The 11413-nt window shown below is 40.3% G+C and overlaps 1 protein-coding gene across 6 annotated transcripts in view; it reads right to left on the reverse strand.

Moving 5' to 3' along the window:
• ANKRD17 (ankyrin repeat domain 17) overlaps window positions 1-11413 on the reverse strand; it is a 170723-nt gene that overhangs the window by 9374 nt on the left and 149936 nt on the right. For all 6 annotated transcript variants that reach the window (XM_015567935.1, XM_015567934.1, XM_015567936.1 and 3 more), the window contains one exon: window positions 4485-4682. In XM_015567935.1, coding sequence (XP_015423421.1) covers window positions 4485-4682 — 198 coding nt within the window. The remainder of the gene's footprint in view (window positions 1-4484; window positions 4683-11413) is intronic.

The following is an 11413-nucleotide window of genomic DNA, read 5'->3' on the forward strand; positions in this document are numbered from 1 at the left end:
TATTACACTCTCCCATGCTTTCTGTATTTCTTGGAAGAACTTTACCCTTATTAACAAACTGGCATTGTGGTATTCTCCTGTTTACTAAGAACATCCCTGATCGGGTTTCCCTTTCGCCTCCCTGCATTGTGCCTACATATGCAAATTAACTGCCATCTTTTTTGTCAGTTAACTGCCATCTGAGTTGGCAGTTAATTTGCATATGGCCCTGATTAGTGTAGATACTGTTTTTGTGATTAATCACTATGCTTTAATTATGTTCAATTTGTAACAATGAAAATACATCCTGCATATCAGATATTTACATTAAGATTCATAACAGTAGCAAAATTACAGTTATGAAGTAGCAATGAAAATTTTATGGTTGGGGGTCACCACAACATGAGGAACTGTATTAAAGGGTCATGGCATTAGGAAGGTTGAGAACCACTGCTCTACAGAGAGATGTAAAGAATAGCTGTCCCAAACCCTTGCTGGTTCTGACAATCAATAGGTGGTAGAGTAAGATATATTTTTCCCCCTCAGATCCTTCTTATAAACGTTAATAAAATATTCTAGGTTTGATATAATTAAGGTTGATTTCAGTAATTTAAAAACTTGGAAATTCTACTGAAATTCTTCCTACCATAGGTGAATACAAATTACATTTTTTAAAATAGCCTTATCTTTTTTGTTGTTATTGTTAGTCCCCTCCCCCGGATATTTTTCCATTGATTTTTAGAGAGAGTGGAAAGAAGGGAGAGAGACACAGGGAGAGAAACATCAATGCGAGAGAGACACATCCATTGGCTGCCTCCTGCAAGCTCCCTAACCAGGGCCAGGAATCTAGCCTGCAACCAAGGTACACGTCCTTAACAGGAATCAAACCTGGGACCCTTCAGAATGAGGGCTAACACTCTATCCACTGAGCTAAACCGACTAGGGACCTGCATAGCCTTAAAGTAAACACCATTTTCCTTGAGATTCCTTCCATAGATCTATATTCCTTCCCATGAAAAGAGCCTAATTATTATAATTTCTTTGATTAGAAAACAGCAAAATCTAATTCAGAGCCATGTTATTTTAAAATATGCCAGCTTATATAATTGGAGGGAAAAAAAAACAAAACAGGTTTTAGAAGTTTTGTGGGGCCTTATACAATCTTGGGAACCTTTTTCAGAGAAAGAATAGAAAATTAGGTAAAGACCTTGGCAGGGCCCCTTGCAAATGAGGTACTCTGAAGCTTAAGCTTCACTGGATTCATGGTAAATACACTTCAGCTTTGAAATGACAGAGTTCTGAATTCAAATCGAAAGAGCAATATGACTTACAAACTGAAGAAGTGTTCCTGTAGGAAAATTACACTGTATTTTCTTCATTCAGTGTTTACTAAACTATAGATCATGAGATGAATGTGGTTGGTCATGACTAGCATACAAATTTTTAAAGGTTAAATAAAGAAAACAGAATAGAAAATACCAATTTGAAACTACAACAGTCAGTTTTGTAAATATGTTATTTCAACTATACACAAAATGTACATGCATAGTGAACGTAAAATTAGTTTTTTCCTTTCAAAATTGTAATGGTTTTTTATTGCTTTTTGATCTGACATTTTATAAGATTAAATGTCAAAATGGCCCATTGACTAATTTGCCAAGGACTGAAACTCACAGACTAGAGCCAGTGATCAGTAATCAATGCACGAACTGGCTGAGTGTTGGTAGGATAGACTTTAGCAGTTTGAGTGAGATAAGGTCTCAGGTGACCTCTAACCATCCGGTGTGCAGAGGCTCTTAGACATCACCAATCTGTCGTGGGGCCTCAAGAAGGGGTTCTTTTCATGTGAACCAACTGCCTAGAGAAGAGTTGGAGTCAGACAAAACAAACTAAATAGTCATTAAAAAGCAACAATATTTAGATTTATATTAGGTAAGGAAAGTGCAAATTAGTTAAAAATTGAATATAAGAGGTAAAAGTGTGAGGGTCTTGCCTGAGTCAATCATTCTAAAAGTTGCAAAATAATGACTATAAATTCCTTGTAAATTTATGAGTTATTATATTCTAAGGAATAGTGTTCCCTTCTCTTGCACTTAAAATTTTATGTATAATCATTATGGTCTCATGGATTGCTTTACCCAATGAGCTGCCATTATTCATTTTGGTGGTCAAATTGTCCTGAATTTGGCCAGTGAAACCCCTTCAAACTGTCTCTCATCTCCTTTTGACATATCCCTATCATTCTGAGCACTTAATTACTTTCTGACACGGTAAGACTTTGTGACACTATAAAGCTCTCCTTACACTTCCTATGCCCTAGGTATTTCTCCACGAAGCTCTAGCCTTTTATAGTGGAAAAAATTATTTAACAAGAAGATCTGGACACTAAGTATGCTCACTGCTGCTGCTGATTCATTGTTTTCAATAGACTGAGCTAGAGGAAAAATGACAATTTTATATGATTCCATCCAATACATATGTAACTGAAAAATCATGAATTCACATTGAACCTCTAATTCCATATGGTTTTCCTTGCCTTACTCCATTTGCACACTTCTGTCTTCTCACATCTTCATCAGTATATTTATTTATTCATTTCTCAATCCTACATTATATCCCATGTAGTTTTAGAACTGCATGTCCATAATATTACTAAAAAAAACCTGTTCTAAGTAGAATTGAAGATCTGACTGTTGAAATCTATTTGTCTTTTGAATGAAGGGCCCATTATTTTCTTCTTATACTGGTACATTATGTTCATACTTCTCACATTATTTCTGGCATGTTTCTATCACAATCACTTTGAATGCTTTCTTAAACTATTCTCATTTAGTGACATCTGTGCAAGGATAATCAATATTCTTTCTTTGTGACAGTCTTTATTATTTGACAAACACAAAAGAACTATACAGCATGTAAATTAACAATGCCATGCTTTAAGTGGCAATGCACTTTTTAAATATTTTACTTATTGACTGATTTTAAAGAGAGAGGAAAGGGAGGGTCAGAAAGAAGAAGGGAGGGAACTAGAGAAAAGGGAGATGGGAGGTAGGGAGAGAGGGAGAGAGGTATAGAGATAGATAGATACATAGAGAAATATCGATTTGTTGTTCCACTTATTTATGCATTCATTGGTTAATTCTTATATGTGCCCTGACCAGGTATTGAACCTTCAAACCTTGGCATATTAGGATGACGCTCTAACTGAGCAACCCAGGCAGTGCCAGCAATGTGCTTTGATATGCTCTTAAATATTTAATATTTAATATTTTAAAAGTATGTTTTTATACAGTTTAGAGAGGAAGGGAGAGGGAGATAGAAACATTGACGAAAGAGAAACATCAAAATCTATCAGATGCCTCCTATATGCCCCCTACTGGGGATTGAGACTGCAACCTGGCCATGTGGCCTGATTGGGAACAAACCTGTAAGATCTCATGGTGCACGGGTTGATGCTCAGTGAGCTACACTAGCTGGGCTAATTTTTTTAATTCTATTAACCAGGTTCTCTTACCTGGGTTCTAACACTCATAGGAAAAATTCATAGTTTAAAAAATTGTTCTTACTCTAATTTCCTCAAGGAGAAAGTAATACGATGTCTTTATTCTCACACACAGAACATTAAAAACACAAAAACCCAATAGCCTTACTACAGAATTCTGTTAATATGACTTGAATTCCCTATTTATGACAGATCTTCCTTAGTTTGAAAATCTAATTACTGCCTCCAAAATCTGACTACAGTTAAAAATACACGTCATAATGTGAAATCAGTTGGGTTGTTAAATACAGTAAATGAGACATAAAGGTAATCAAAAAGCATATGATGTTTATACTTTCAATTTTTTTTTAAATCATATATGATATATTTTTCCCCCTCAGATCCTTCTTATAAACGTCAATAAAATATTCTAGGTTTGATATAATTAAGGTTGATTTCAGTAATGTAAAAGCTTGGAAATTCTATTGAAATTCTTCTTACCATAGATGAATACAAATTACATTTTTTAAAAATCCTCACCTGAGGATATGTTTATTAGTTTTAGAGGGAGAGGAAGAAGAGAGAGAGAAACACTGATTGGTTGCCTCCTGTATGTGACCCACCAGGGATCAAACCTGCAACCTTTTGGTGTATAGGATGATGCTCAGACCAACTGAGTCACCCGTTCAGGGCCCAATTACATTTTTATAGTATTAAAATTATGATAAGGTTTAAAAGTTAAAAATTCTGAACTTTTAAAACTTAAATCCTTTTATTTTTAAGAAAACATATGTGTTGCCCTGGCCGGTGTGGCTCAGTTGGCTGAGCATTGACCCATGAACTAAGAGGTCGCTGGTTTGATTCCTGGTCAGGGCTTGATCCCCAGTAGGGGGCATACAGTAGGCAGCTGATAGGTGTTTCTCTCATTGATGTTTCTCTCCCTCTTCCTAAAAGGAAAGGAAAAGAAAAAGAAAAAACATATCCACAAATGTCTTCTTAGGAAATTACAGTGTATACTACTCACCATTTGATGCTGATGAACCTGGGGTCAACAAACTAAGTGGGGAAAAATGTTGTCTATTAAAATTAGCAGCTGCGGGTGCTCCTCCAAGGGGTGCCCCAGGTCCATACATCTGACCTCCTGAAAGGTTTGAGGCAAAGTTTCCCAAATGTGTAGAAGAAGGTGTTACAGAACCATATGGCGAGTCCATATTGACAATACCTATAATGGAGAAAATAATCATAATTTATAAAAGTTATCCCACTTCGGGAAAAATAATTAGAAAAACTTAAAATTCTAAGAACTCTCCTAATATATAAAAAAAATTTTTAAATATATTTTTTATTGATTTCAGAGAGGGAGGGAAAGGGAGAAATAGAAACATCAATGATAAGAGAGAATCATCGATCAGCTGCCTCTTGCACTCCCCCCACTGGGGATCGAGCCCGCAACCCAGGCATGTGCCCCTGCCCAGAATCAAACCCACAACCCTTCAGTACACAGGCCGACGCTCTAGCCTCTAAGCCAGTAGTTCTCAACCTGTGGGTCGCGACCCCTTTGGGGGTCAAACGACCCTTTCACAGGGGTCCCGTAAGACCATTGGGAAACACATATATAATTAATTACATATTTTTTTGTGATTAATCACTGTGCTTTAATTATGTTCAATTTGTAACAATGAAATTGGGGGTCACCACATGAGGAACTGTATTAAAGGGTCGAGGCATTAGGAAGGTTGAGAACCACTGCTCTAAGCCAAACTAGCTAGGACTAAAAAAAAATTTACATTAAAAAGTCTCCTTGTTTACTTCTTTGTCCACTGACCACCATTTCCCCCTCTATTTCATAAACATAACTACAAAAATAATTATCAAGAAAAATATAATTCTAATAGTTGATATTTTATTATCTATACATATAAAAAGCCAGCAACTAGAACTCCGTAATGACCGGTTGCTGTGACGCCCACTGCAGTCTGTGAACCGTCTAGATCAGGAGTGGGGTGGCCAGCCAGCCTCCCATGGCCCCTCCCCCCAGCTGCCCCTGCCCCCCATGGGCCTCCCCTACCCTGATCAAGGGCGGGGCAACTAGCCAACCCCCCTGGCCCCTCCCCCTGGGCGCCCCCCCCACGATCACCTCCCCCACCCCAATCAGGAGTGGGGCTGGCCAGCCAACTGCCCCCGGCCCCTCCCCCTGGCTGGCCCCACCCCCGATCAACCCACCTCACACCAATGGGGAGAAGGGCCGGCCAACCTCCTGTGGCCCCTCAACCTGGCAGGCCCAGCCCTGATCTGCCCCAATTGGGGCTGGGCCGGCTGGACCCCACCTGTGCACGAATTCATGCACTGAGCCTCTAGTTTATTATAAAATACATGTACATTTAATATCAACACTGAAATTTAAATAAGTTAATGGCCAAGGAGATACATAAAATTTTATCTTTAAAAAACTTAGGGGAAAGCCCTGGCCATTGTGGCTCAGTTGGTTGGGCATCATCTCATCGACTTAAAGTCTGCTGGTTCAATTTCAGGTTAGGGCACATGCCTGGATAGCAGGCTGGATGCTTGTTGGAGGGCATGCAGGAGGCAGCCAATGATGTTCTCCTCTCACATTGATGTTTCTCTCTCTGTCTCCCTTGCCCTTCCTCTCTCTAAAAATCATAAAAAATATTTTAAAAAACAAAACAAATAAAACTTAGGGGGAAGGGAGGAGTGAATAGGCAAAACAAAGGATTTTTAAGACACTGAGAGTACTTTGTATGATACTATAATTGTAGATTCTGATCATTAAACATTTGTTCAAATCCACAGGAATATACATCAGTCACTGAGAGTGAATCCTAATGCAAGCTAAGGACTTTGATAAGGATGTGTTGATGAAGGTTCATCAATTTTAACAATATTCCACTCTCGTGCGGGATGCTGATGGGAAAGGGCTATACCTTTGTGGAGACAGGGGTATACAGAAAATCCCTGTACTTTTCTCTGAATTTTACTGTGAACCTAAAAGTACTATAACAATTTAATAAATCCTTAACAAGAAAACTACAGGGGAAAAAGAAAAAGATGTAGCTATACTTCTGCAACAGAGAAATCTTGATGGTGAGCACCTTAACTAAGTGGCCATACTTTCCATAGCCAACACTGGGACAATGCCATTGAGTGCCTCCTGATATAAGGCAGTGTGAGTTTCAAAACACCACCTCTCTGATGTTCTTGCTAGAAATGTTGAACTTTAATGTAGTCATTGGTTGAAGAAACAGTGAATCTGACATGTGAGACATTTTTTAGGGCAACTGGGCTCTTCAAAGCATTCAATGTCAAGAAGAACAAAGGAAGGTAGTAAGATGTTTTAGACTGGAGGAGAGTAAAGAGATATAGCAGGCCACAACCACCATGCCAAAGCGAAAGAAGAATCAGCTGCAGCCACTGCTGCCGCAGCCCCAGGTGCCCAAGCGGGAAGAGACTGGGGACAAAGACAATGGGAATCCTGTGGGAAGGCCCTCTCCACATGGCCAATGGAAAGCCTGGTGACCCCAAATCTGCCCCCAACTGGAATCCACCCACATGTCCAACATTAGCAGAATGGATAAGCTATTGCATGTGCATGCAATGAATGGGGCACTACACTGCAATAAAAATGAACAAACTTTTGCTACAGGCAACCTGGATGAATCTCACAAATGTGATGTTGGGAGTGAAAGGAGCCAGAAACAAAAGAATGCGGACTCTTCACAGAGGTCACCCTGGATCAAGGGGACTGATGATTCTACTACTGCTGAGTCTCTCACCTCCTCCCCAGGTCAGAGGCCCAGTTTAGTGAGGCTTAGGCCTCAGGTTGGCCCATGTGGTTGTGGTTGGTGGGGGGTCAATGCTGAGCCTCCTTTTTACTGGGCCAGACCATGGTAGTCTTTCACAAAGAACAGAGACATCCTCGAAGGCTCACAAGCTGGTCACTTGTCAAGATTACCTGCCCCCTCACTCACCCCAAGGATGACCCCCAGGATACAGAAGACAAATCTGACGGCCACTGTTGATATGAGGACCTCTGTGCCTTCTGCCACCCAGGCCTCCTCAGTGAGACTATGCCTTCCCAGCTGAGCTAGAGGGAGCCCTCTGTGACCTAGTGGCCATATGTTTCCCTGTGGCCCTGTGGCAGCTACTATGACAGTTACCATCCTTACGCAGTAACACACACCCCCGTCCATCGCGTCCCCCATATGGGGTCCAGTGTTTCATCACTGGGGTGAGGTGTGCGCTATTTCTGCTGATCCAGCCTCCAGGACCCCATCTTTGCTCCTGGGTCCTCTCTCCCCTTTGCCAACGGACTGCTGAGCAGGAAACTTATTTGGTGCTATTTTTTGTGCATCTGTCCACCCAGCCCCCAGTGCTGCCCTCGATTCCTGAGCCCGAGAACAGTTTCATACCATTCCCCTCTTCTGGCTGCTTGTTTTATTTAGGTCTTTTTTATCGATAACCCTGCTCCCAATGTTGGCAGCTGCTCTGTGAAACTCCCCAAGGTGTCTGACCTGGGGTCAAGTTTGGATGACTGGGACAGAGTCACTTCCTGAAAGGCCACTCTCCCTGCTTTTGGTTTTCGTAGTTTTGCTATCAGTAGCATGGCCAATACTGCTGTGGTCCGTGATTACTGTCCTTGACAAATGTACATCCCCTCACAGTCGCAGTGTCTGTGGCATTTCTGTGGCTTCCCCCACACTAAAGTCTTTCTGCCCAAAATGAGTGAGGCTCTTGGTGCCCTCGAGGCTCTCCAGACCTCCCAACATGGGAGAATTGGGAAACTTTTCACGAGACTTCCTCCCTGGCCTCCCCATTCTTCTGGTGTTGCTTTTTCTGGATTTGACACAGGTCCATGAGATGTGCTCTAAAGCCTCTGGTGGGCCTACCCTATTTCCTCTATAGCCCATTTTCCTTAAACCATGTAGCTGTGAGGACACCAGCCCTTTCATTTGAATTTTGTGGATCTCCACCTGGCCTACCAGCTGGACAGTCCTGGGATGCTCTCCCGACCTCTGTCCCTACATCACTGCCACTAGTTGTTTTCTGTGAAAACGGTGTGGGCAGGCTCAGTCTTGAACTGGCCCTAAGGAAATGGGTCAGGAGTTCTGTGGCCAAGGGGGAGGGATGAGACCCATTGAAGAGGGATGAGACCCACTGGAGAACTGAAAATGAATTTTTTTCTTTTTAACAATTTTTATGTTAGTAATAAATGCAGTGGGAAAAAAGAAAATAAAAAAAAAGGCGTAACAGCCAAAGGCAATGTGTGAACCTTGATTTGATCTTAGATCAAAAGAAAACACCCCTTCCCCCGGCCACACACACACACATAGGCATAAAGGATGTATCTGGGATGAAGGTAATGCATAGTTGGTGCTATTACTGAAATAATGTTAATTTTCTTGGGTGTAGTAATAGTGGAATAGAGTTGTAAAGGCAAACATGCCTGTTTTAACCTGATGGACTCTCAAGTTAAACTTCAATACTAATTTTGGCTCTCCTCAACTCTACACACTCCCCAAATCTTGTCTCCCTTATAGAGCTTACTGTATCTTTCCATAAAATAAGAATTTACTTCCTTTTTCTCTAAATCTTAATTTTACTCTTTTCTCAACATATCACCTAGATTTTCATATTTTTTGAAAGGTGAAGTGTTATAAATTGCAATTATTAAAAATGAAATATAAAAACATTTCCAATGCATTAGTATATTATGATCTTTCCAAATCAAATTATAGATTCTGTTGTTTTAGTAGAAGATAAATTGTTTTTGAAAGTACACATAAATATTTCAGCGAACCCCCAGCAAAGAAGTATTACTGATGTAAATGTACTACAGTCACACATTATTGAAATGAGTAAAAATAATCATTTCCCATTAAATTTAGAATTTTTTTGTTAGAGAATGTCATCCTATATCAGTGATGGCGAACCTATGACACGCGTGTCAGAGGTGACATGTGAACTCATTTTTTGGGTTGATTTTTATTTGTTAAATGGCATTTAAATATATAAAATAAATATCAAGAATATAAGTCTTTGTTTTACTATGGTTGCAAATATCAAAAAATTTCTATATGTGACACGGCACCAGAGTTAAGTTAGGGTTTTTCAAAATGCTGACACGCTGAGTTCAAAAGGTTCGCCATCACTGTCCTATATAATAAAAGGCTAATATGCAAACTGACCAAACAGCGGAAGAGTTGGTCACTATCATGAGCACTGACCACCAGAAGGCAGACGCTCAACGCAGGAGCTGCCCCCTGGTGGTCAGTGCACTCCCACAGGGGGAACACCGCACAGCCATAAGTCCTGAGCTGGGCTCATGGCTGGCGAGCACAGAGGCGGTGAAAGGAACCTCTCTGCCTCCGTGGCAAGGCTAAGGATGTCCGACTGACGGCTTAGGCCCGCTCCTTATGGAGAGCCATCAGTTGGACATCCCCCGAGGGCTCCTAGACTGCGAGAGGGCACAGGCTGGGCTGAGGGACGCCTCCACCAAGTGCACAAATTTCATGCACTGGGCCTCTAGTGTCTTTAATAACTCAGATCAGGTTGGCAACCTTTCTGTAAAGGGCTAAATAGTAAATATTTATAGGCTTTCATTAGAGCAAAAAAGCAACTATAACAATATTAAATGAATGGGCATGGCTGATTTCAACAAAGCTTTGTGAACACTAAAATTTGAATTTCCTATTTTTTGTGTTACTAATATTCTTTAAAAGTATTTTTATAAATACACTTAAAAAATCTTATACAATCTTATATCTCAGTTAAAAACAAATTACCAATGTAATAAAAGGGGTAGCATCCTAGCTGGTTTGGCTCAGTGGATAGAGCATCAGCCTACGGACTGAAGGGTCCCAGGTTCGATTCCAGCCAAGGGAACATGCCCGGGTTGTGGGCTCGATCCCCTGTAGGGGGCATGCAGTAGGCAACCAATCAATTATTCTCTCTCATTAGTGATGTTTCTATCTCTCTCTCCCTCTCCCTTCCTCTCTGAAATCAAGAAAGAAATATATTTAAAAATAAAAAAGAGCGTAATTCATAAAAAACAAAACAGAAAGCCAGACATACTTGGCCCATGGACCATAGTTATCTATCACTAGCATGGATCCTCTTAAATTGCTTGAAATTTTCATATTAAAACATATAGCTCTAAACCCAATTTGGTATTCTGGATTACACATTACAACAGAGAAAGGATACCACTGAAAATAAAACCTGATAAAATTTGAACAAAGCTTGCAGTTTAATTATATTGTATATTATTTTCTTAGTTTTAATAAATGTACCATGATTAGTTACATAGATATTTAACAATAGGGAAAGCTGTGGTAGTTACAGAACTCTTCTATAAATGTAAAATTATTTCTAAGTAAATAGTTAAGAAAATAAAGTAACCATTCACAAATATACTCTATAAATATCAGCACTTTCTAACAGAACTTTCTATGATAATGTTATATGTTCAATATGTTAGCCACTAGAGATATGTGTTTATAAAGCATTTGAAATACTAGCACGGCGAACTTACAGCCACTAAGGAAAACAATAGGGAGGATCCTCAAAAAAACTGAAAACAGAACTACCATACAGATCCAGCAATTCCATTCCTGGAAATATATCCAAAGGAAACAACTTAAAAAAAAAAAACTAACTAAAAAGATATCTACAATCCCATATTCATAGCAGCATTATTCATAACGGCTAAGATATGGGAAAAACCTAAGTGTCCATTTGGCAGATAAATGAATAAACAGGTTGTGACATCGTATACTAGAGGCCCGGTGCACAACATTTGTGCACTGGGGGGTGGGGGTGGGGGAGTGTCCCTCAGCCTGGCCCAGCACCCTCTTGCAGTCTGGGACCCCTTGGGGGATGTCAGCCTGAGGGGTCCTTAGCAGGAGGGGGGAGACCCTCCTGCCACTGCCTCTGCGC

Source organism: Myotis davidii, unplaced genomic scaffold, assembly GCF_000327345.1.
Source record: "Myotis davidii unplaced genomic scaffold, ASM32734v1 scaffold284, whole genome shotgun sequence".
NCBI lineage: Eukaryota > Metazoa > Chordata > Mammalia > Chiroptera > Vespertilionidae > Myotis > Myotis davidii.